At 31.4% G+C, this 24,532-nt stretch overlaps 6 protein-coding genes across 8 annotated transcripts; 3 read left to right on the top strand and 3 right to left on the bottom strand.

Annotated features, from left to right (window-relative positions):
• Window positions 1-2,636: 2,636 nt before the first annotated feature.
• Window positions 2,637-15,357, bottom strand: LOC111675373 (activating transcription factor 7-interacting protein 1). Of its 3 annotated transcripts, none has more exons than XM_023436127.2 (5): window positions 15,178-15,357; window positions 7,415-7,646; window positions 4,417-7,351; window positions 3,836-4,266; window positions 2,637-3,769 (listed from the first exon to the last, which is right to left on the bottom strand). In XM_023436127.2, the coding sequence occupies exons 2-5, from the start codon at window positions 7,566-7,568 to the stop codon at window positions 3,300-3,302; spliced, it is 3,990 nt and encodes a 1,329-aa protein (XP_023291895.2). In that variant the 5' UTR covers window positions 7,569-7,646; window positions 15,178-15,357; the 3' UTR covers window positions 2,637-3,299. The 3 variants fall into 3 exon arrangements, with proteins under 3 accessions (XP_023291895.2, XP_046809951.1, XP_046809952.1); XM_046953995.1 differs by lacking the exon at window positions 15,178-15,357 and adding an exon at window positions 9,562-9,709; XM_046953996.1 differs by lacking the exon at window positions 15,178-15,357 and adding an exon at window positions 9,599-9,701.
• A 628-nt stretch (window positions 15,358-15,985) lies between these two features.
• On the top strand, window positions 15,986-16,456 carry LOC111675368 (H/ACA ribonucleoprotein complex subunit 3). Its single transcript, XM_023436122.2, has 2 exons — window positions 15,986-16,140; window positions 16,205-16,456. The coding sequence occupies exons 1-2, from the start codon at window positions 16,087-16,089 to the stop codon at window positions 16,343-16,345; spliced, it is 195 nt and encodes a 64-aa protein (XP_023291890.1). The 5' UTR covers window positions 15,986-16,086; the 3' UTR covers window positions 16,346-16,456.
• Window positions 16,411-17,348, bottom strand: LOC111675367 (transmembrane protein 223). Its single transcript, XM_023436121.2, has 2 exons — window positions 16,832-17,348; window positions 16,411-16,774 (listed from the first exon to the last, which is right to left on the bottom strand). Exons 1-2 carry the CDS (start codon window positions 17,283-17,285, stop codon window positions 16,482-16,484), a joined length of 747 nt encoding a protein of 248 aa, XP_023291889.1. The 5' UTR covers window positions 17,286-17,348; the 3' UTR covers window positions 16,411-16,481.
• A 267-nt stretch (window positions 17,349-17,615) lies between these two features.
• Window positions 17,616-18,744, top strand: LOC111675357 (crossover junction endonuclease EME1). The gene has a single exon (XM_023436110.2). The coding sequence runs from the start codon at window positions 17,718-17,720 to the stop codon at window positions 18,636-18,638; it is 921 nt and encodes a 306-aa protein (XP_023291878.1). The 5' UTR covers window positions 17,616-17,717; the 3' UTR covers window positions 18,639-18,744.
• Window positions 18,745-18,804: 60 nt separating this feature from the next.
• Window positions 18,805-20,497, bottom strand: LOC111675358 (transmembrane protein 170B). Its single transcript, XM_023436111.2, has 2 exons — window positions 20,039-20,497; window positions 18,805-19,970 (listed from the first exon to the last, which is right to left on the bottom strand). The coding sequence occupies exon 2, from the start codon at window positions 19,491-19,493 to the stop codon at window positions 19,107-19,109; it is 387 nt and encodes a 128-aa protein (XP_023291879.1). The 5' UTR covers window positions 19,494-19,970; window positions 20,039-20,497; the 3' UTR covers window positions 18,805-19,106.
• A 499-nt stretch (window positions 20,498-20,996) lies between these two features.
• LOC111675365 (AP-3 complex subunit sigma-2) lies at window positions 20,997-22,683 on the top strand. Its single transcript, XM_023436118.2, has 3 exons — window positions 20,997-21,326; window positions 21,404-21,495; window positions 21,561-22,683. Exons 1-3 carry the CDS (start codon window positions 21,258-21,260, stop codon window positions 21,973-21,975), a joined length of 576 nt encoding a protein of 191 aa, XP_023291886.1. The 5' UTR covers window positions 20,997-21,257; the 3' UTR covers window positions 21,976-22,683.
• The last annotated feature ends 1,849 nt before the right edge of the window (window positions 22,684-24,532 follow it).

Genomic DNA, 24,532 nt, shown 5'->3' with positions numbered 1-24,532 from the left:
ATGAAGATCAACAAAATGAAGAACTAATAGAAGAAGAACAACATAGTGATGAAGAACTTTATGATGATGCTTTAGAGGATGATTTAGATGAAATTGTTATATCAGATGATGATGTTCAAGAAGTTATTCCTGATAGAAGATTGAGAGGAAAACGTACGAGAGATGCTGACTATGATGACAATTCTGATTTAATATTATCAAAACGATTAAGAGATCGTAATTTGATATCAAATCCTAAATATGATGATTTTGTTATGGAAATCCAAGATTTTGTAAATAAAATTGAAACTCCTATGAACTATAAAGAAGCTATAAATGCCAAAGAAAGCAATCAATGGATCAAAGCTATGGATTCTGAAATTAATTCCCTAAAAGAAAACAACACATGGGAATTAGCAGATCTTCCAAAAGGTGCAAAAGCTTTACCGTCAAGATGGGTGTTCCGAGTAAAGATGAATCCAGATGGTACCATAGAGAAGTTTAAAGCCAGATTAGTTATAAAAGGATTTACACAGAGAGAAGGTATAGATTACAAAGAAACGTTTAGCCCAGTAGCAAGATTAGCAACAATACGTGTAGTATTGAGTATAGCAGCTAGTAATAATATGCATCTATTTCAATTTGATGTTGCAACAGCTTTTCTTTATGGAGAATTAGAAGAAGAAATATTTATGAAACAACCTGAGGGCTATAGCGATGGTACAAAACGAGTGTGTAAATTAAAAAGAAGTTTATATGGTTTAAAACAAGCTCCTCGTTGCTGGAACAAGAGATTAGTGAAATATTTATTAAAAATTGGATTTAACGTTTGTGAAGCTGATCCGTGTCTATTCATAAGAATAAAAAATGGAAAGAAACTTATTTTAGTATTATATGTAGATGACGGTTTGGTTGCAGGAACAGACGAAATTAAAGTTCAAAATTTATTACAAGAGTTACGAGCTGAATTTAAAATTACATTTAAAGAAGCTAATTATTTTTTGGGTTTGGAGATAAAGAAAGAAAATGGTGCAATACGAATATCTCAAACAGCTTATGTTAAGAAAATACTTGAGAGGTTCAATTTTGATGAATGCAGACCAGTATCAACTCCAATGACCAAAATAGTAGAAGATTCCGAAACAGGGAAAGCTGAGGACTTATCTAAATTTCCCTATCGACAAGCAGTGGGAGGAATTATGTATTTAATGCTTGGTACAAGACCAGATCTTGCATACAGTATTGGATACTTGTCTAGAACTTTAGATAATCCTTCAAAAGAAGATATTGTTAGAGTAAAAAGAGTATTTAGATATATTGCTGGTACAAAAGAATATGGTATTACTTATACGGTTGACAATAACTTAAAGTTCGAATGCTACAGTGATGCTGACTTTGGAGGCTGCTTAAAGACTGGTAGATCGACATCAGGAATAATAATAAAATACGCTGGTGCTGTAATTTCATGGATGAGTCAAAGACAACCGATAGTAGCAACTTCTACAACAGAAGCTGAAATCGTTGCTGCTACTGAAGCTCGTAAAGAAATTATATGGTTAAAAAGACTCTATTCCGAGTTAATTGGATACAAAGACGTTCCAGTACTGCAAGTGGACAATAACGCTGCAATAATATTATATTATTAGGTCCAAGCCAAGAAATTGGGCTACTTCAATAGGGTTAGTCCATTGGGCTAAGTGAAGTAGGGTGGGCTGGACAGTTGAATATGTGGTGGGAATCATGAGGGTCCACACGATGGGCATATATTGGGGACGGCACGGTCTATGCGGGACCAGTAGGCTTCAAGCCTGTTGCTCCATCCCGATCTCAGTTGTGCCAGAGCAACTCTTGTTTTCCGCGGCAGGTTCTTCTCTGTTTCGGCTATGGGCGGTGGGTGACCTCCAAGAACGACATTCATGCGGTAACCTGAAACCGCGGAATTGATGGCGTCTCTATGAATGTCGTTCAAAGCTGCTGTATACGAAGTCCAATCTAAGGGATCATGAACATAACTTCGTATACACGAAGGTCCTTCCTGACATGCCTCGGGGGAGCATCCAACTGTGTGATGTTAAAGTTGGGATGACTCCTCCGGTGATATCACAGGAGGAACTGTCTAGTCAGCATGACATTATGTTCCTTGACTGGGATGACCTTCGTTTTTTCATGTAGATGGTGTTCTGAGGTTATTTGCATGCAGCCCGTTACAGTCCTTAGGGCATCATTTTGGCATCTTTGAATATTTCTCCACTGGGTATCACGCAGCGATGGAGACCACACTGGAGCAGCATAATTGACCACTGACGGGCCAATTGTTTTATATATGACCAACAAGGTTTCTTTGTCCATTCCCCAAGTTCTGCCGGCTAGCGCTTTGAGGACCTTGTTTCTACTTCGCAATTTGTGCGTAATTGCAGTGGCATGAGCTGAGGAAGTAAACAGGCTGTCAAAGGTGACCCCCAAAAACTTTGGGTCGCATTCCCCGACAGCCGGTTTTACGTACCAGAATGACCCGAAATTTTTCGGCCAGGGGCGTCAAACTTGAATTCCGTTTTTTAGATCTGACAACAAAAATTCGAAATTTTACAAAATAGGTACCTCCCCTTCGAGATGAAAGACCGGCAACGGTCTTTATCCTTTACAGTTATATTTATCTATTTACGGGACTTAATAAATTGAATAGTTTTTATTAGATTTTGTAGTTTATAGTATGTATTTCATATTTAACATTAAATTAATTATAATTTAATTAAAGATTTAGCAGCAATTAAATTTTTAAATCTAAATGTCTGATTGTGTGTATGTAGTATATGTGTGTGTTATTGTTTCTTAAAATATAATATTTTGTATTATTTTTTTATTATTTTAATATAATAATACGAGTATAATTTAAGACTACACAGTAAAAATACTAAATAAAAACTAAAATATTGTAGGTTAGGCGACAAAACCTCTTTAAGATCTGAAGAGGTTTGTACTTGACAATTTTCTCATTCTTTTTTTCTATTTTATGAATTTACGTATGATTTATGTATTAAGAATTCTTAATTTTATGTTCATGGAGTAGAATGTGCGTAAAATTATGAATTGGTTGGTTGGTGATTTCAATATAAATAAAAGATAATAAAAAACGATAAATTAACAAATTTAAATTATTTTTTCCTTTTTTTTTGTTGTTTTTCCCATTTGCGGAATAACATTAAAAATCTAATATAGAAACTAAAAACGAATAGTTTAAAAACAAACTAAAAACGATGAAAAAAAAATAAATTGTTACAATTATATAGGGAAAGGAAAGGGGACGTGTGTGTGCAACAAATTTAACTCCAAGTTTTGGGTAAACTAAAGGGCCCGAAACGCTGGTGACAATCGACAGCACGCACAGCAAAGTAGTAACGTTGGCCCTCTTGGAACTGTGTGAGAGTGACAGCCATGGGCAGAAGCATAGCCTTAACATCACCAACATGACGCCAAGAATCTACCATTGGTGGTCCAGAGGTCTCCTGATAAGCATAAATTTGATAACTTACACATTCTGCATGACGATCCATAGATTCTTCCATGGTCCAGGAGATAACAATGCCGTTGTCAAGATTACTTATGCGTATGGTTGGTCGCGGAGGGGGCAGTTTCCATGCAGGATTAAATGCTTGTGGAGGAGTTGCGGGTAATGGTGCTGGATGACTGTATTTCACACGCTGGACATTTGCAGCATTGGCAGGCACATTGATACGTGTTATACTTGTACCAGGAGGCGTGCTAATAGATGTGAAAGAATTACTCTTTTGAGCTGAAATGTATAAAAATAAAAAGTTAAATATCTATTACATCAGCAAGGTATATCCATTTAAATTACCTTGTAACGAAGACATTTGTCGATTTTTATTATTGGCCATTTGATTGGCAGGAGGTATGCGAGCCATGTTTGGTGCTGCCCGTCCATATTGTAGCTGCGTAGTACTAACCGTATTTTGTCCAGGCAAACTACGTCTTTGCACCTGTGTTCCAGGCACTTGAGTGGCGGATTGAACGCTTGACACTTGTCCTGGTGTTTCATCCTCGTCAGTTAAATCTATAACGGCTTTCTCTTTTGGTTTTGCTGGTGTTATACTAACTGCCGTATTACCTCCGGTAAGATGAGTCAATGTGTTAATGTAGTTATCTACAATCGAACTCGATGAACTGGCAGCGGCAACTGACGTCAAGGGTTCGGAACGTCGTTGCACTGCTGCAGCGACATTTGATTGTGGTTTTGATTGTGTTGCAGCACTAACAGCCACTCTTTGACTGTAAAAAAGATAAAAAGTTAAAATATGTTTTAGAACATCTATCTATCTATCTATCTATCTATCTATCTATCTATCTATCTATCTATCTATCTATCTATCTATCTATCTATCTATCTATCTATCTATCTATCTATGTATTCAAACTCACCTATTAGCCGGCATATTGGGTGTTCTTGAAATTTGTTGTTGTGTTGGTATACGTTGACCATCTTGACTTGAAGTCAAATAACGTGATCTTTGAATAGAAGTAGGATTTACAGTTGTGGTAACAGCATTTTTGTTTAATATTCTTGGTTGCGTTACTGCCGAGTGATTCGGTGTAGCACGATAAGCAGCAGAAGCCGGAGTAGGTCCTGCTGATGATGATGGTGTGGCACCAGGAACTGGTCGTATAGGGGTTATTTTTTGTACACAACCTCTACGAACATTTCCCGTGTTTGTTGGTCCGGTGGAAGTAGAAGGTCCCGGCCGTTGTTGTTGCTGCTGTTGAGGTTGTTGCTCTATTTGTGAAGCAATAAATTGTCTTTGTGGTGGAGTTAAAGAAGTGCTTGCGGGTGCTTGTGATGCGACTGGGCGTTGTGGTGATGATGGTACGGATGGACCAGTACTGCTGGAAGTAGTTTCTGTTAGAGACTTTTTGTTGGGTATGTATACCTGTAGACCCACTGCTCGAGTAATTTTTACTGGCATAATGAATTGTGAGTTACGCTGTTCTATGTCTTTGACAACACGATTGTGTACCATTTCCAAGTCACGAAATTGTTTTGAGAGTTCGCTAATTTTAGTTCTGTGAGCTGTAATTAACTTTTCTTGCTTTTCGATTAATTCGCGCATTTCGGAAAACTCACTACGGTGTATGATGGCCTCAACTACTTTTTGAAGTACTAACTCTTCAAGATCCTGTTTGGACATGTTATCGAATGATTTGCGGAATTTCTTTAAAAAATCTAAACTTATGGTCTGCTCAGATTTTAAAACTTGCAGTTGAGGAGGAGGATATAGGGGTATAGGTTGGTGCGAAGGTACAGCCTTAATACTCTTCTTATCATCCTCTGAAGGTTTTAGATCAACAGATGATTTTTCATCCTTAAGAGTTTCAGATTTTTCTGGAGATTCGACGTCTATGGTTTTTAAATCATCTGTTCTCGGTTTCTTATTGAGGGCTTCACTGGAAACCTTTGAATCATTTGATTTTTCCTCAGCTTCTACTTCAATTACATCATGGGTGCGTTTAAGATTAGATGATGTTGGCTCAGAAATCGTTTCCTCTTGTAATATTTCTTGAGATTCTTGTTTCTTTTCAACCGGTGGTAAGGAAGCAACTTCTTTTGTTTCACTACTATTACATTCTTCAGCCTTTGAAGAACGTTCACTATCTTCACTTAAACGTATACGTTTAGCGGGTGGTGCAGATTCAGAATCTTCTAACTTTTCGGAAGTTTCCGGTTCTTTTAGTTCGCTTTCAATCAATTCTACATCGCCTTCATCCTCTTCTTCCTCATTTTCAGGGTCCTCCGGTGTAGGCTCATCTGAGGAATTTTTTAGAGAGTTTGCTTCCTGCAAAAGGTTACTGCTGCTACTGCAATTGCTGTTAGTTTCTTCGGGAGTCTCAGCTTGTGGAGTTTTTTCTATGGGCTTATCGATCTCTTTTAAATTGCCACCAACAAAGTCATCACAAGCATTATCCGAATTGTCAATATCAATATCTTTTGCATCTGCTGCCGAACTCGGTTCGAGAGATTTGTTACCTTCTTCTGAGGCAACTTTTTGCTCATCTTGTTTTTTGTTCGCAATTTCTGTGTTTTGAGTTTGTTGTTCTTTTTTATTATCTATAATTTCCTCGTCTTCATCATCTAGTAATAGAACAACATCGTCATCTTCTTCCACCGTTTTCTTAGTGGGAGTTAGTGGTTTACTTTCTACACCAGCATTTTCTGCGATCGATGTCTCTTGCGTTTCTGCCTCTTCTAGCCTTGTTTCCGTTTCTTTTGATTTTTCTATTTCTGGTGGTTTATCAACATAAAATACAATCTCATCATCGGATTCATCGTTTTCTGCATTTTCTCTGGTTTTACTAGCTTCAGTTGGATTTTTAAGATTCTCTGCTTGTGCGGGTGTAATATCTGTAGTCTTTACTGTATTATCAATTGTTTGTGATGCATCATTCTTTTCAGCAGTTTTAACTACTTCCATACTAGAGACTTTATCACTATTATTATCCTCTACAGCAATTGTTGGTTCTTTAACACTTTCCGTAATCTCATTATTATTTGAGGTTATTTCATTATCTTGCACAACATCTGCAATTGAATCTTCAGTCTTATCTTGATTTTGATTATTTTCTAATATCTTGTCAATACTATCAGCAGGAATGCTTAACTTATCATCGATTAGTTCTGCTTTTGCTGACGAATCATTATTTTCCTCCTTATCAGGTTCATTACTTTCTACCATAGCATCCTCTTCTAGGTTTTCAAGCTCTTCTGGGACAGGTGTTACTTCTGTAGAAATTATTTCTTTATTTCCAATATTTTCGGTTACCACACTAGGATCTTCTATATTATTCTCTTTATTTGCAGATGTTTCTGCAATATTTTCAGTTTTGTCTTTTTCTAATATAACAGAATCATCTGTTACTTTCGATTCTTCTACAAATATCACACTCTCATTTAAATTATTCTCTTCATGCGTTTCAGCTATTTTCTTTATTATTTGCTCTGATTTGAGTGTACTTCCATTCACCGTACTCTCGCTCTCATTGTCAATACAATCCTCAACAATATCATTTATTTTCGATAATAATGTGTCTAAATCATCACCAGGATCTCGTAGATTATTTGAACTAGTTGTTGAATTTGAGGTTTCAACTTTATCTGCTAAAATATCATCAGCTGTCGTTGGTGTTGTTTCTCCCACTTTAGAGTTTGTGATTTTGGGCAAAACATCATCATCGGCTAAAAGAGCATCTTCTAGTTCAGAATTAACGGTGGCATTTAAGTCGGCCTCAACATCAACTACATCATTTATTAAGGAAGCCATGGCAACATCACCATTTCCTAATTCTGTTATATCTGAGGTTTTATCTAAAAAATAATTACAAAAACTAATAAATTTCTTCCTAACAATTAAATTATTAACGAACTTACCATTTGTTTTTATTAGATCACAGTTTACTAAATCATGTGTTCGATCTGTTAAATCTGACATAACAGCATCGTCAACTTCATCGGTACCGCTATTCTTCGGTGATGTCAACAAATCATTCAAATCGACTGCTGTATTTTGCTTAACCTCCATCATCTTGTAGTTATATTTTAATTATTTAGTTTTCCGTTGTTACAAAATATATTACTTCTATTTCTGCATTAAATTCTTTATCTGCAAATAAGAAAATAAATATCTATTTTATTTAATTGCTTTGAAATATATATCAATTCAAATTTTTAACGCCATTCGAATACTCGTTTTTATATGTTTCAACATCACCAAGTAATTTGTGTTGTTTTTGTTTGAGTTTTTATTTTGTTTTGCATTGACTGAACATACCTCCTCAATCAAACAATAAACATCTGTTCGTGCACACGCTACTAGTGATGTTGAATTGAAACGATTTCTCTCTGTAACCGATAAACGTAAGCACTCACATTTAATTTACTTTTAAAATAGTTAACATAGTTTTACATTACATTGAAATGTTTTATTATATTTATTTTCATTCACTAATCACTGTTCTTTAAATTTTTTACTGTTTAGAAAAAAATTCAATTGCTACAACTATCTTTGTGCTGACAATCTTTAGCCGTGTATAATTTGTTTTGTTCTAGATTAAATGATCTTTAAAAAAATTAAAAACACTGATTCTATAAACAATATTATTTCACTTTTTAAAAGTTTCAATAAGCTTTTTAAGCTTCAAATTGTTTTAAAAATTATATATTTCACATAAAACAAACTTCAAACCGAATCGATGTCATTTTCATTTGAAAAGCTCTTAGTTTTCTTGGTTCATGTAGCTGTGAAACTTCGTTAAAAGGTATTTCATCCTTATACCTATAAAATCCGTCAAATTGAATAATATTAAAAACATTTGATTGTTTTTGTCATAGTAAATTTATTCCAAGATCTCGTAACGATGGATAGTATTTTAGATTATTTTGGTATCGATGCTTAGCTTATTTCTCTGTCGATACTTTAGAGATAACGGTATTTAGGCATATTTCGTTATCGGTATACATTGATTCTCCAGAGACTTCACATTTTATAGGTTCGCGTAATTGTAAAAGTAGAAATTATTTCAATATTTTGAATTATCGTTTATTATTTTGTTTATTATTTTGTTATTTATTAAAAATTATGTTCAAGCTGTCAAACTCCATAGATAAAAATATTGCGAATTCACCTTAATTTTCTCAATTCTGCAGTAAACAGTGTATGAATTCGCCTTAATTTGGTTTTTAGGATAAAAAATTTTAGCCATTTTTGCACAAAAGTAATCGGTTATTTTTATATTCGATTATTCGTTTAAGTGTGTAACACTAATACATAGAGACAAAAATATTTGTATGAATTAAATAAAAAATTATCAAATCTTTGGGAAAATTAAATTTTTTTGCAGGAAAAAGTTTAATAAATATGAAAAAATTTGTCAAATGATTATGTAATTATTATTGATTACCAAATATATTAATGTTAAATTATTAAAAAATAAGATATTATTTGTATATTTTTGCATATGTGTATATATATGTTTGTTTGTATATTGTATGTAGAGAATACAATGCCGTCGGCATTTCGATTACTTTCAGTACTTTCTAAAGAAATGTAGAAATCTAAGCAGTTCCTCTGATATTTTTGGCTAAACCCCTTAACAAAACTAAGTTTCGATTAGCAAGGTATTATATATCGAAAATATGGAAAGTTTTGTAAAGTATAACAAATGTTCCAATTTACTCTAATGTTCCTTAAGTACACGCCAACAACAACAAAGTGTTTAGGGGTTTGTGTGTTTATTCTATGGGGGGAACATAATGGCAAATTGTAACATAATTTTGAAATCAAATGGAAAACAAAACAAAATTAAGTAAATTACTTAAGTTTTATAATATTTTTTGTACATTTTTATAAAAACAAAAAAACAAGATGGCGTAGTGTTAATCTTAAACACAGAGTCGCATAGAGAGAATAGGTGAGTAATGAGTGAGAGAGGGAGAAGAGAAAAGGGAGAACAAAACAATAAATAATAAAGAAAAATTATATATTATTAATTTCAAAAAAAAAAAAAAAAATAACTTACATTTTAACGTTTTAAAGTTTTGTATAAAAATTCTTACTTTTTAACCAAAATCTGTGTTTTTTAGGCCAAAGACTTACAAGCAAAATAAAGAAAACGCAAAATGTGAATATAATAAAACGCGACCGTACATTTACACGTGAAACAGAGAACTGAACAACAACATACAAAGCAAAAAAATGAAAGATATTTTTTACTACTTGCATGAGACGACTTTGGTACGTTCGTATTATTTTATTTGTTCGGGTTATAGATTTATTTAAAAAAAAAAAACTGTACAATCGGTAAAGGTTAAAATAAGCAATTTTTAAGGGAATCGAAGGAAATTAGGGAAGACATTACTACAGGAAATAGGTCTCAGGGGGCAAAGGGTCTATAAGGCTACTATAGAGCACAAGCATGGTAACTTAAACCGGCTTAAAAGAAAGTAACAAAGAATTTTCTAGGTATGTAGAATTACTATAGAATTTTACTTTTTATTATAGAAAATATAAAGATAGTAGGTACTAGGGAAAAAACCAACAGAGCTATGTACTGTATTCTTTAATATAATGCACACAGCCAGCAATCACCAACAAATTGATGCCGCCACGACATGAAGCAGCAGTAGCGAAGTAAACTGAATATATGAATGACTGAAAAATAAACAACTACTCAACAAACTGGTTGTAGGGGGGGAAGGGTTATTGAAAAATAAAAAGAGCAAGGGAACCATATAGGTTTTTAGAATGGCCTCTAGGTTTTAAGTAAAAATTCGAAATATTATTTATAAATAAATAAATAAATAAATAAATAAATAAATAAATAAATAAATAAATAAATAAATAAATTTTCTTTTAAATAAAGCTATCTACTAGGGAAAACAAAAAGTGGAAGTGGAACTTGTTAGAGTTAAAAAACTCCCTTTTTAAGCAAACAAATAGTTTACTATTTAGTTTAGATAATAAGTATGAATTTAGAAAAATTTATTAATAAAGATTTTATGCAATAAATACTATTTATGACGTTATTATATATTTTTTTCTAAACGATTTAGTTGCTGTCATAACCACAAAAATAAAAAAGCTGTTTACAAAAAAATAACTGCAAAAAAGCTTTTGCTAGAGAAAATGCTTACCAGAAGAAGAAGAATTTTTATAAAAAAAAATATTTATGGAAAAAATTTTTATAAAATTTTTTAAAAAGAAAAAAACCTTAAAATTTCATATAAATGGTTAGTTTTTAAACAACAAAAACAAGACACATGTGGAACAAGAAGATACAGAAAATATAAGTCATGGGCGTATTTGTGTTTTTAATGGATACATACACAAATTAAACTGAAAATTTTTGCTTATACAGAGTCAACAATAACAACAACAAAAGAGCTAAAAAAAATTAATTTTTAATAAATTAAATAAATTTAAGGACTAATTAGATAAATAAAAGCAAATTCTTTGAACAGGCTTAATAAGGAAAGAAAGTTGTTAGTTTTTTTTGTTTACTAAAGGGGACGCAAGGGGTCAAAGTCGAAAGTTGATGCTAGAGGGAAAGAGAGAAGTGAAGGTAGGAAGAGTTTAAGTAAAACTATATGCAAGTCCATAATATTGTATCTTATATGTTTCTGTTATAGAATAATAAGGGAAATAAGATAGAACCCAAAATATAATGTAAGTGTTAAAATAAAAAACAAATACAACCCAACAGATACAGATATTTCAGTTGTGTCTGTTTGTCTCACTTATGACGCCGCTTTTTTATTTTGTATCTATATATACAAACATATGTATAGTATAACTATCTGTATATGTTTGTGTGTGTATGTATAACATTTAAAAATAAAATGGTTGGACTGACCCCTTAATACTTCCAGGTCCAAAAAGGTTTTTTTTAACAAATTTAAAAGGAAATCTTTTTAAATTTAGAAATATATACATATTCATAGATATAATGTATGTATATTCCCATATCGTTTTGGCTCTTTTGTTTTACAGGTATAATTAAAATGTTATTTTTATGTTATAAAAGTTTATAAATATATAAATTTTACTATTTTTTATTAATTTTATAGATATTATTTATATAATTCTAAGTACAAATACCTAAAATTGTATAAATATTTAAACAAGTACTTACTCTCTCTTTCTCTCTTTTCTTTCTCGTTTGTTTTGTGTTTATGCTCTTTGTTTACAATTTTACTTGGGATTTGTTTTGCTTTGAATGTCTGCCTGGGTTTGGTATAAAAATTTTGCAAATAAAAACTGGACTTCAAAAAAACTATTAAACTAAGAAAAATAATAAAAGAATAGGCTTTTATTGCTAATAATTATTAGCAGTTTATAGTAATTTTTAATTAAAACAAAAAAAATTAAAAAAAGAAGTTAAAAAAACCAAATACCTATTAGTGTTTGTTAATATTAACAATTTAAGAAACTTTAAAAAAATTAAAAACTTATTACAAATATAGGTATTTAACTTGCATCAAAAATAAACCAATTTGTTGTTTTTATACTCTACTATACTCATACACTTAAAGAAAGTATACACACAATTTAATGTATAGGTACACATAAATTAACATAAAAAAACTAGTTTTCAACAAATTGAAATAAAAAAACAGAAACTTTAATTAGAAGTAAAATTAAATTGATTAAAAACAATAAATATATTATATTAGATTACTTAAAAAAACTTTAATAATTTTGTATACGATTATTGCAACAAATTTTTTGTCACTGTAACAATGAGATTGATGAATGGAAAAAAAGAGAGACAAAACCCAATCAGAACAAGATTCTTATAACAGGCAAATAAAAGCCATTAGACAAACTTGTAAGTTTTTCAAATATTATTGAAAATTAACTAGGACTAGACCTTAAATATGTCAATTAAATTAACATTGGAACAAAATGCAAAAAGGAAAGGCCAGTCGTAGAGGAGGTAGAAATATTGAAAATATAAGTTCATATCAAAAATCGCATCCAATAAGCCAATCATATAGTCAATATATAATATAAAAATCTATATAAAAAGAAATACATATTAAAGGAACACATACACACACGTACATACATACAATTTGTACATGTACAAATGTATAATTTCATATGGGAAATCGGCAGGCAGCAGGCTGATAGACAAACTAACAAGAAAGACACTTGTTTTCATTACCCAAGTACCTACTACTAAAAATATGACATTACGAATCACAACAAAATTATAGGTACCTACTCCAATAATAAATATGTACTCTACGATATACGTACATATTTTAAGACAAAACACTATAAAATCGGTCTATATAGAAAATGGAAAAAATCAATATTTTAAAAAAATCCCAAATAAAGTAATTTTTTAAAAAATAAATACCTTATAAAGTCAAAAATTATACAGAAATTCACAACAACAGAGAGTGGTAAAGAGCGAGCGTGAAAGAGAGCAAAGATTAAACTCGTAATATAAAGAGAGACAGAGTAACAAATCGTTGATATACAAACATACAATAGATTGTTGGGGTCTTTAGCAAGCAAAACAAAAAATACAAAAAAAAGTTACACAAAATAATGACAAAAAGCTTATACTGACTGTATCTGACAATTATCTATCTTTTCTATATAAATGAACAGACTTGAAAATTTTCCACTTATTGGCAGCCATATTGTATTATGTAAGACTTTCTAAATTTTAAACGAAAATAAAAGCCATTACAGACCCAAATAATTCGCTTAATTAAGCTGGCAAAAACTTATTCGCCATTTTGTATCTAAAGAAACCAACAGTCCACAAAAATCAATATGAACAAATTTTTGAGGTTAGGTAATTAAAATCATATGCTAAACGAAAAATGGGAAAGTAATTAAAATGTTTTTTAAAAGCAAAAGTAAATAAAAATTTTATAAAAAAATTCTTTAAAAAAAGTAATTGAAATTTTGAATTAATAATTTAGTAGGTATTTGTTAACTTTGTACGGGCACTATAGTTTTCAGAGTTATCCACATGAGCGCTTTCCACAACTCCTAAAGGGGAAATAAAAAATCGCCAAAAAAATACCCATAACTTCTACGCTCACATGATTGCCTACTATAAGTCAGCTCATTTTGCCGTGTTAGATCACAATGAATATTGGGTCATTTTCCACATTTTTATTTGCAACCCAGTGTTGTATTTGTTTAAGAAATGTAGTCAAAATATTAATCTTAACTACTGCATTAGCAAAATTTATGGTAAAATCACATGTTTTTATTCATTAAAAAAGTATAATATTAAAGATTTGCCACAATCGAGTGTTCAAACACGAAAATCTTTAATCTAAAAGTTTGAATTTGTAACTTACAAACAAAAAAAATCACGTAGAAACTACTAATTTTCAAATAATCTAAATAAGATATCATTATTAAAGATACACATTTTGAATTACCCCTTGTCAACCGAGGGTACTTACAAAAACCGGGCGTTCCCATGACAATTGGATCTTCGTTCCAGAACGAACCGAGTCATACTCGGCCAAAGATTGTCAACCCAGCGACAGCTGTATCAACCGAAAGTTTTTTCCCCAGGAAAGAACTATCGGCCACAGTCGAGCTGTTACAACAACAAAAACCGGGCGTTCCCATGACAATCGGTTCTTCGCACCGGAACGACTCGGAGTTCAACGTACAACCACCAAGGATTGTCAACCCAGCCACACCGACATTGCACGTGTAGCCCTGGTATTTGTTACAACAACAAATACCGAGGCATTCCCACGATAATCGGTTCTTTGCACCGAAAAACATAAAAGTGACAAATTTTTTGTATTACAGAGCAATTTTTCCCAAAAAAATTTCACCAAATCAAATTCCAGAAAAAATATACTTAAGCTCAACATGCATATTATTTATCCTTATAGGAATAATTTATATTGATAATATAGAATCTATAAACAATACCTATATAGTTTTAAGCTATATTGTTCCAAAACTGATTAAGACATTTTTAAATATATTTTTTGGAATTTTTAAATACAAGACGGCATCACTTCTATTCTTATTTCGGAAAATATTCACATATTCTATTTCATTATTTTTTTTGATTAAGAAATACTTAAAAACGTATTTTTTAATTTTCAAGAAAATATATATTTATATAGGTAATTTAATATATTTATTTAGGTAATTTGATTCCAAGACGCGGAGAAATTCAAGCATTTTGGTTTTAAAGTCGAATTACAAATTTACAATAATCGGTAATAAAATGTCGATCAAAATAATACAATTGCCAGCAAAAAATAACGGAAATAAAGTTTTAATTCAAATTTTATAAAAACACATATTACATTTTCTTTAAAACTATTTTTCAAAAATGTATGACTTTTTAATTTATTTATTATATTACCATAATATTGCCTTAATAAGGCCATATTTATTTATTGATTAATTTTGCTATCAATTTTATTATATAATTTATAAAATATTTATTTATTATTGAAAATTTTCTCAAACTGATCACTTTGCACAAACCTGTATTTTTCATCAAAACATTAAACTTGGCAACCCCAATAATGAACATAAACAAAAAATGTTATAGCACATTTGTTTAGGGAAATAAATTTAGTTTACGCGATATAAAAAACACCGAAATAAATAGCAAACTTTTACTCACCTCTAAAACACATAAAATACAAAATATTATATATTTTAATTAAAATACGCTTATTGTAATTAGAACACTTTAAAGTTATTTATTTTGAAATTAAATATCGTATTGGATTTGTTAGAAAAAATGTGAAACAAATTCATCCGTAAACGAAAATGCCGTGTTTCGCACACACAAACAATTTAATGACATCTGAAACAACTGAAAATGTCAAACAGAAAACTGTGGCAAGCAAAATTCCCAACAACGGCGTCGAACACTAAAGTTTACAACTGCAGTTTAAAAATTTACTTTAATATAAAATAAATTACTCAAATTGAAAAAAAAAAATATTTTGAAATCTTGAAAATTGTAAGATTATAATGGAAATATTAAGAAAAGTACATAAAACAAGGCCATTTTGTTAATTTTAGTTAATTTAAGCTAACAGTTTGTTAAAAGCGTCGAATTTTTTAAATATATCAGCGGCTTAACTTAGACGGCTTTTAGATAATTGAAGTAGTTCTCTGTTGTCAGGTTGTCAAATTAAATAAAGTGATGCCACTGTAAAAATACAATTCTGACTGATATATAAATGCAAAATATAACAGTTTGTATTCGATCATATATCATTAAAGAAAATTTCTAAAACTAAACTTTCATGACAATATTTTAAATATTCTATTCTATTTTAATCTCTAATCTTAAGTCTAGAAATTAGAGGAGTATCATAAAGAAATCTGGCATTATTGTAAACATTTATATAGATATGCATTACACCCTGTTTCCGCCATAAACATTTTAAGCTGGCAATACCTTTTTTCCTAATATACAAAACACCCTGTTCATTTATTATTATAAATAAAAAGTGCACGTGTTAAGACGCAGTAATATATTATTTTCTTGTGTGAATATTTCAATAAAAACTTTATAAACATGTATTTAATGTATACTTTAAATGAAAATGGCGAACGTGTCTACACTTTGAAGGTAATTTTTTTATAATAAAGCGTAAAAACTTCCAAAGCATACAAAATTGTTTTACCTTTTCCAGAAACGCACTGAGGATGGCCGTCCCACAATATCAGCTCATCCTGCCCACTTTTCGCCAGAAGATAAATATTCCAGACAACGCCTTACCATCAAGAAACGTTTCGGATTACTTCTAACACAAAAACCCGAACCCGTTTATTAAATTTTCCCACCATGAGTGTGATTTTCCTATAGTTTGTAGTTCTTAACATGTAAGGCTTTTTATAGTACTTTTCAACAATAAATTACAATGATTTATTAATTAACTAACAAATTAAATAGACTATTTTATTTAAACCTTAAAAACGTCTATTAAGACCGGCAGTATAATCGTAAAGTTGGGTATTCTTAAACTCTCCTTTCATATCAAGCACATAGAACAGTGAACGATTTCGCACCTTTAAAGGTAAAAGCACTTCGGCCATTTCTCTGGGCTGCTGGGCGGATATACTCTTTAGGGGTACTGTCATTATGCGATTATGACCAAAAGGGCCATAAGTAACTAGAGTAACATCTCGACCACCTTTACGTAGAATTAAGAAACGCACAGAGCGCAAAGTGAACATCCAAACGGCTGCCAAAATACCATAGCCTAAAACAAAACTGACTTGATAAGTAAGGAGATTTGTAATTGTGTTGTTTTATTTACCTATAAGAAAACTCATGGCCGTAATGCCATTACGATATTTATTTTCCCCTAAATTTATGCGTTCAAACCATCTCAACTCAACGCCTTCTTTTTGCTCGACCGGCGCATCTCTCAGTGTGGTAAAAGCAAAATGAGACAAATAAGTCCAAAACACAAATTGACATATACCAAATATATTTAATGTTTTAAAAAATCCCGGATTTTCATATTTGTATAATATTACATCTTTGGTAACATTTGTGTTTATGTCATATGCTCTAGTGCATAAGTTGGAACGCTGTAGACCGCTAAAAGATTTGGTGACTGGTTGTTTGTATCTAAACACTCTAGTATTCAAAGTCAAGGCCTCCTTTAAAGTTTGGGCTAGTGGTTGGCGGCTTAAAAGTCGTACAGGTGTTGTTTTATTGCAAACATTTTTACTTGGATTTGCAAGTAATCTTAGTAAATTGCTCATTCTGTTGTTTTTATATTATTAATATTTTAAACATAACCTTTAAGTAACAGCTGTCCCGTTATGTTCAGCTATATGCTATAAACATAGAGTTACCAATACTTTAGAAGGAAAAATAGCACGTAGTTGTATACGTAAGTAGTAGAAAATTGCGCCTAACTAAATATAATTTAAATTAATTGAAAAAAATTTTCTGAAATGTTTGAAAATAGTAACATAACTAAATTATCGTGTTTTTAATATTTTACAATTGACATAAATCTCCTAAATTATTAAAAAAATAATTCAAACATCATGGCCACTATGAGCAATATGGCAATATTTTGTTCATTGTTTACAAACAAAAACTTAACAAGAAGAAGAGAAGAACAACTAAACTTGAAATTACATGATTTAAATTTTAAAATTTGTCCCTGTTTTTGAAAAAGATTTGCAATGGACAAACCAACCGATAAATTATGGAAAAAAACCATACGAGACCAGCAAAAACGTATTAAACCAGGAGAGTGTCAAAAATATGTACGCCTTGTGGTAGATTCCCACATATTATCGGCACCATATGGACGTGAGTTTATAGCTGAACTTAATCGTGCCGCGGGAGAACTTAAATATGACATTAGAACATTACCCATTAAGGAGTCTATAATATGGGAACGCAGCATGGGTCAATTAGCACTAAAGCCCAGTGAAGTTAATGCCTTAAGTGAGGTATGGCAAAAAGAAGATCAAGTTGTGAAAATCTTAACTCAGAGCGAATTGGTGCAAATGATAAACACCTCTACTTTGCACACATTAGCCGAAAGTTTTAAAAAACATTATGAGAAAAAACAACATATTGTCTTGTTTTTACGTTCGGCTGAAAAACAGACCACAGCCATCTCTACGGCTTTAATAGAACTGCAAATATTGCATCAGTTAAAAGTATTACAAGTTCAACCGCCTATCAGGGAATTATTGCTACAGCTAAAACGTTTAACAAAATCCATAGCTGAGGTTCCGTATAAAAAACAAAAGTCGGAAATATTGTCCACCTTTAAGAAATTTCTTGCCAATGACAAGAAACAGTGTGTTCGCGTAGAGGGCACTAATGGTTTTGGTCGTTTATGGCAGCAACATTTAAATCGTTTACCTCTGGTCACGCTCGAAGTGGCCGAAACTATTATAGAAAAGTATTCTTGTCCGAAAAAACTTTTAGATGATCTCAAAAATAATCCAGATGCTGTTAAGGAAATATCCGATTTGAAAATTAAACGTTCCGGTCCAGTAGCTTTGCAAACCGATCGACGTATTGGTAATGTATTGTCCTATAAACTGTATATGCTTTATAATTCCAAGGATCCGAATACGTTAATTTAATTTATTCAAAAGTTTATACTATTTTATATATTGTAACATCATTTCGGTTTCCTAAGAATTTTCAATAAATTGTACTCTATAGCAATATGTTATGTTGGTGTTTCTAATTGCAAAAAAAGGATTCGTAGTTACTTGTTATCAAGGTAAGTTCCTCAAATATCTTGAATTGATTAAATATGTATTATTTTATTATTATAATTATTGTTATTATTTTTATAATTTTGTATATGATAATTAGATGCAAATTATTAAGCTAATGTTTACATACTACTTAAAAATAATAGAAAAAATATATTTTTTATACATACAGTATATATAAGAAAATTTAAGAATAAATTTATAATTTACAATGAATACTACGAAATAACATTTGAAATAATAAAAAAAATAACAAAAGAATTAATTTAAAAAAATAACTTTAGCATTTACACAGTCATTTAAAAATTGAGTAGGTGTGTGTAGACAACTTTACAATGTGGCCAGAATGCGTGTAAAGCCCAAACACGCCGATACAATGGTTTGTCCTACACCCCAAACCATGGCATATATTGGAGACATGGGTAAACTGGAGGCACGATGTACAAAAGCAATAACTGCACTACTAATAATACCGCTTAGAGCCGGAGACAAGAACCCCATGACTAAGATCAATATAGAAAAGAAACGTCCAAATTTATGCTTGCGTAGCGTTACAAATGCTACCAGTGCGGCACAGGTGTGTATGAATATCGAGGAAAACAAGGCCCACAGAAATATATGATACCACATTTCCCTAAAATTGTCCAGTCTACTTTGTGAACGTAGACCCATAACATCGGCAATGGTGTCCAGTTCTTCGCTATCGTCGGACGACATTACAAAAGAGGCAAATGTATGCGATTGGCCTGAAGTGGAGGCAGAAGAGAAAAATAGTGACAACAGTTTGGCGGTTAGGGGTGATGACGAGGAGGACGGGGACGAGGTGAGAGATGTAACAGCTATAAGACTAAGTGTGGGAGCTTTTAAAAGTTGACGTAGAATGTTGATGCTGGCTTGGATGTTGTTGTTGTTGCTTTTTTATATTATTTTTGAGTTGACCTGTTTTCTACGGGTTATCACAATTTACAATATGTTTAAGTTTTACTTTCAGCTAAATCAGTTTCCTGTTCTCTAGCAGTGATTTTCAAATCAAATTTCTAGTCTTCTGCTAAGGTGTGTGTAATAGTGCAACGTTCTATTATTTTTTGTGAAATGTTCTTTAGTATTATTGTAGTTTTGATAAGCGGCAGTATGTTCCCATAGACGCTGAAACATCTGAATCTTACAAATTGACATTTGCATTATTGGAAAGATCTGCAAAATGAAACAAAGGAAAAAAATATTTAAAAAAGTTGCGACTTTATTGAGCGAAGCATACATACCCTCAGTTTGTTCTTAATTTATTTATCGTTTGGCATTTTATATGCAACATATTTTGTTTTCTTAATTCGTGTTCGTTTTAATTTGTGTTGATATTGCTTTTGTGTTTCCAATTAGATTTTTATTATTATTCTTATTGTAAATTAGCTAAATTGTATTTTTTTTAATTCAATTTGACACTCAAAAGTTACGCCTTAATATATATTTAATATTTTGTTTAAGTATTATTTTCTATATTTGTAATCACTGTATTATTTAATGCTCCCCTTAATGTGCTCAAGTTTTATTATTTTTTTGCTTTAAGTTAATTTATTTCTTTTTCCACTAAAATAAGGCAAAATTTCTTGTTTTTTACAAAAACATCATTTTTGCTTTTTCCCATAAATTACACTCAGCTGCAGAGATCTGCGCCGACCAAACTTAACGTCGTTGGCGGCTGAAACAAAAGTTAAAACGGCAGCTTGAAATAAATAAATTTTGTATAAAAAATTGTCTTATAAACCTTTGATAAATTATTATAAATATGGCCCTAAGTAAAACTTAAGTGAATTAAAGAAAACTTTCAGCCCATTTTAAAATGAAAAATTTTAAGCGGCTAACACAGCTTTTAATCGTATCGACGCATGTGTCCGTTCAGCTGTTTGTGTCAAGAAGGAGATAAAGTTACCAGATAGGCTGCACAAAATACACTTGGAGAAATTTAAGCATGATTTAATGTTATAGTACAGTTTACTTATTGTTTAAAATTTTTAATTTTAAACAATTAATTTTTGTACATATATGTGAAAAATTAAAAAAATATTAATTCCAATTTTGTGTCTTAATTCCAACTCAAAAATATTTCCGCTTTTAAGTGTTTTTTTTAATCGCTCATTACTATATAAAAATCGCAAAATTATCTCCACTGCACGAATATAAAACTCAAAGCGAATTTGCAAAAGGTGCTTACTGCCGCACAGTTGATTATTGAACTAGAACGGTAAAATGTCAAATTGTTAATATAAAAAAAGATTCATCTCAACGCTTTAATGTCAAACTCCACATAAATCCCAACATAAATTCGTCTTTGCTGTCACCTCTTATGATTAGCCTTGCTTAAAATTTTGTTATTTATTTCTGATTTGTAAAAGAAAAACACGAAGAAAATTTAAATGCTACTTAAATATTTAGCCAACAAAGCATAGATAACAATAAAAAAACCAAAATAAATATATTATAATAATGATTAAAGCTATTCTAGTGTTTAATAATCATGGCAAACCACGCCTTTCCAAGTTCTATCAATATTTTGTAAGTGAAATTTTTCATTAATTTTATTGATTTTCTTTGATCATGATTTGAATTTCCGTTTTTGGTTTTCTCCACAGAATGAAGATATGCAACAGCAGATAATTAAGGAAACATTCCAATTGGTATCCAAGCGTGATGATAATGTTTGTAATTTTCTAGAGGGCGGAAGGTGAGTGGAATCACCATGAAATGAATTTAATGAAACATATTTGTACTAATATTTCTTTATTGTAGTTTAATTGGTGGTTCGGATTACAAACTCATCTATCGACATTATGCCACTTTGTATTTCGTGTTTTGTGTGGATTCCTCAGAAAGTGAATTGGGTATATTGGATTTGATACAAGTTTTTGTAGAGACATTAGATAAGTGTTTTGAAAATGTATGTGAACTAGATTTGATCTTCCATGCTGATGCAGTGCATCACATACTCTCAGAACTGGTAATGGGTGGTATGGTTCTACAGACAAATATGGCTGATATTATGGCACGTATCGAAGAACAAAATAAACTTGTCAAACAGGAAGCGGGTATTTCGGCTGCACCAGCTAGAGCTGTGAGTGCGGTGAAAAGCATGAACATTCCACAACAGATTAAAGATATTAAACTGCCCGATTTGCCACAAGCCATTAAAGACTTAAAGTTCTGACCAGGGCAAAGCTCGAATTCAGCCATTGTAGATAATTTTGTGTTACAACGTCTCACTTCTCCCTCAACCATAAATCCCACATCGGCTTTTAGTTCTTTTGCGGCGTATGCCTTCAATAACTCGGGCAGCGGTCATAATCACAACTCTTTAACACTAAACAACAAAAATGTTTATGCCTCCTCCGTATCTCAATTTCTCAATCAAAGTATCTATGAACCCATAGAGGATGACAACTATTCTCCACATATTTCCACAACATTTCCCAATGCTGAGACGATTGTTTCTGCTTTCAATTATGACTATTATCAGTCTCAAACTTGCATGGATCCCGAAACCTGCAATTCTTTCGAATCTAATAGCGTGTTGTATCAGCAGGAGAAAAGTGTTGCCAAAAATTTAGCCGATGTCGCCGAAGCCCACGAACAAAGCATGAAATTGTTTCGAGAATCTTTTGACTTGGATGCCGCCAGACAACCTTTAGATACGGATGCAAAGAAAAAACATAAAAGATCTAAACGTTATAGTAATCATTGAATAATTAAAAACCAACCGCATACAAAATGAAATGTTAAGAAACAAAATGCCGATATTGTGGTCCTCACAGTTTACAATTTAGTTTAAAAAACGTCCTATAAACTCTACTTATTATCTATTTTAAAGAAATGTATATTTTTATTCTAAAAAAATAAAAATCGTCTATTAAGTTTACTACAAGAATTTATGGATGATTATAGAAACTCTCAGTTAGTTATCAGAAATGTTTGATTAATTAGTGAAGTTTGTGACGTTGTTATTCTGAATTTGGAATTTACTAGGAATGAACTTTTAAAATAATAGAAAGCGTGCAGATTGGGTCGACACAATATATACAGCCCTATTCTGCATTTCAACCCGATCTCAGTTTGACAACTTTGGTATTCTGCATTTCGATTCGAAGCTCCGTCACAAAAATAAAAACTTACCAAAACGAAGTTACGATCGTCAGGCAGAATACACACAATCGAAAAGCATTGAAATAAAGTGTATTTGTTTCTTATTTTTCTTACGATTCCGTTTTTTGTTGAAATACTAATTTTCGATCGTTGTGTAACTGAATGCGGAAACGTAATCGAAATGCAGAATAGAGGTGATAATTTGCTTACGTCTGATTTTGAGAATGTTATTAACAACTTCTAAAATTTCTTAAAGGACAACAAAGAGAAAGTTTACTTTCATAAACGAGACAATTAACATGGTAGACTACCTAACGCAGAAATTCAAAAGCTGTTTAACTTAGGTTGTGGAACCAACAACTGACCTCAACAACTTTAATAAGTATAAAACAGATTTTGCAATATTTTGAATTTCTTAACATCGAGATTTTTTTTAATCGAGAAATCAAGATTCTATCATATATACTACATAGAGGAAATAGTCAGAAGGAAAGAGCTAATATTGCCGATTATATATCCCACGCCTATAAAAAAATACGATGGCCTCTATCTTTGAACAAACTTTATCTACTGAAATGAATATAATAATATCAACATGTATCTCTTCAGCTATCTATCTATTCATCATATTTTTCTATTTATCTATCTATCTATCCATCTATCTATCTATCTATCTATCTATCTATCTATCTATCTATCTATCTATCTATCTATCTATCTATCTATCTATCTATCTATCTATCTATCTATCTATCTATCTATCTATCTATCTATCTATCTATCTATCTATCTATCTATCTATCTATCTATCTATGGTGAACGTATGAGTTATCTATGTTATTAAGGGTCGTTTCCAGTTTATGAAACATTCCTATGTACATATTTCTTATTTGTAATAAATCAAATAAATTTAAGAAATAGAAAACGAAAACAGCCACTCCTATCTTTAAAAGAAATTTCAACAACGCCCAACAGTAACAGCAGTTCATAAAGCAGCACTATGGCACTGAAAACAAAATAAAAATTATATGGAAATAACATACAAACATAAAATAAACAGGAAAAAGGTGTGGCAGGCAGCGCTGTTAGCAGAACTGGCCAAACAAACCGACTAGCAAACTACCCTTCTCTACACACAAAACTAAACCCTGAATGTTTTCTTAATAACATAAATGTTGCTGTGGTCGATAGGCAGTAGCGGCTGTTAGTAATCCAGTTTAGAATGCTTTGAATGATGGGGAGTTCAAAAAGAACAAATATATATGTTTGTATGTATGTCTATTAGTGAGTTACCGAATGCAAAAAGAAACAACAAAGAGTAGTATTAAATATTAAGGGAAAATAAGAAAAAATAGGCGTAACGTATTGTTACGTTCTTGATAAATTTGGCCCAAAAATTCCAATAAAGTAAAATATTGTTTTTTTTTTGGTTAAAACCTACTGGTAACTGCCTCATACTTTAAACAAATTGTTGTTAAGAAATAAAACTTGATTATCACAGTGGAATGTATTATGCTAGTAGGCTTTATTCACTACTATTATTACCTTTTTGCTGCTTTTGCCACTCCCACCCACACGCGATAACATTGAGAATGTCATAGTTTGTTAAAGTTTATATATAGATA

This window comes from Lucilia cuprina, chromosome 6 (assembly GCF_022045245.1).
Source record: "Lucilia cuprina isolate Lc7/37 chromosome 6, ASM2204524v1, whole genome shotgun sequence".
NCBI lineage: Eukaryota > Metazoa > Arthropoda > Insecta > Diptera > Calliphoridae > Lucilia > Lucilia cuprina.
Note: the sequence above shows the minus strand (reverse complement) of the source record. Positions and strands in the feature narration are given on the sequence as shown.

Bases quoted from the DNA above. Each gene is read 5' to 3' on its own strand.
- LOC111675373 (XM_023436127.2), bottom strand. From the start codon at position 7,568: ATGATGGAGGTTAAGCAAAATACAGCAGTCGATTTGAATGATTTGTTG. The intron at 4,267-4,416 runs GTGAGTTTGAAT...TCTTTTTTACAG, and splicing joins CCCAATATGCCGGCTAATAG to TCAAAGAGTGGCTGTTAGTG. The intron at 3,770-3,835 runs GTAATTTAAATG...TATACATTTCAG, and splicing joins ACAAATGTCTTCGTTACAAG to CTCAAAAGAGTAATTCTTTC.
- LOC111675368 (XM_023436122.2), top strand. From the start codon at position 16,087: ATGTATTTAATGTATACTTTAAATGAAAATGGCGAACGTGTCTACACT. The intron at 16,141-16,204 runs GTAATTTTTTTA...TACCTTTTCCAG, and splicing joins AACGTGTCTACACTTTGAAG to AAACGCACTGAGGATGGCCG.
- LOC111675367 (XM_023436121.2), bottom strand. From the start codon at position 17,285: ATGAGCAATTTACTAAGATTACTTGCAAATCCAAGTAAAAATGTTTGC. The intron at 16,775-16,831 runs GTAAATAAAACA...GTTTTGTTTTAG, and splicing joins GGCCATGAGTTTTCTTATAG to GCTATGGTATTTTGGCAGCC.
- LOC111675357 (XM_023436110.2), top strand. From the start codon at position 17,718: ATGGACAAACCAACCGATAAATTATGGAAAAAAACCATACGAGACCAG.
- LOC111675358 (XM_023436111.2), bottom strand. From the start codon at position 19,493: ATGTCGTCCGACGATAGCGAAGAACTGGACACCATTGCCGATGTTATG.
- LOC111675365 (XM_023436118.2), top strand. From the start codon at position 21,258: ATGATTAAAGCTATTCTAGTGTTTAATAATCATGGCAAACCACGCCTT. The intron at 21,327-21,403 runs GTAAGTGAAATT...TTTTCTCCACAG, and splicing joins CCAAGTTCTATCAATATTTT to AATGAAGATATGCAACAGCA. The intron at 21,496-21,560 runs GTGAGTGGAATC...TCTTTATTGTAG, and splicing joins AATTTTCTAGAGGGCGGAAG to TTTAATTGGTGGTTCGGATT.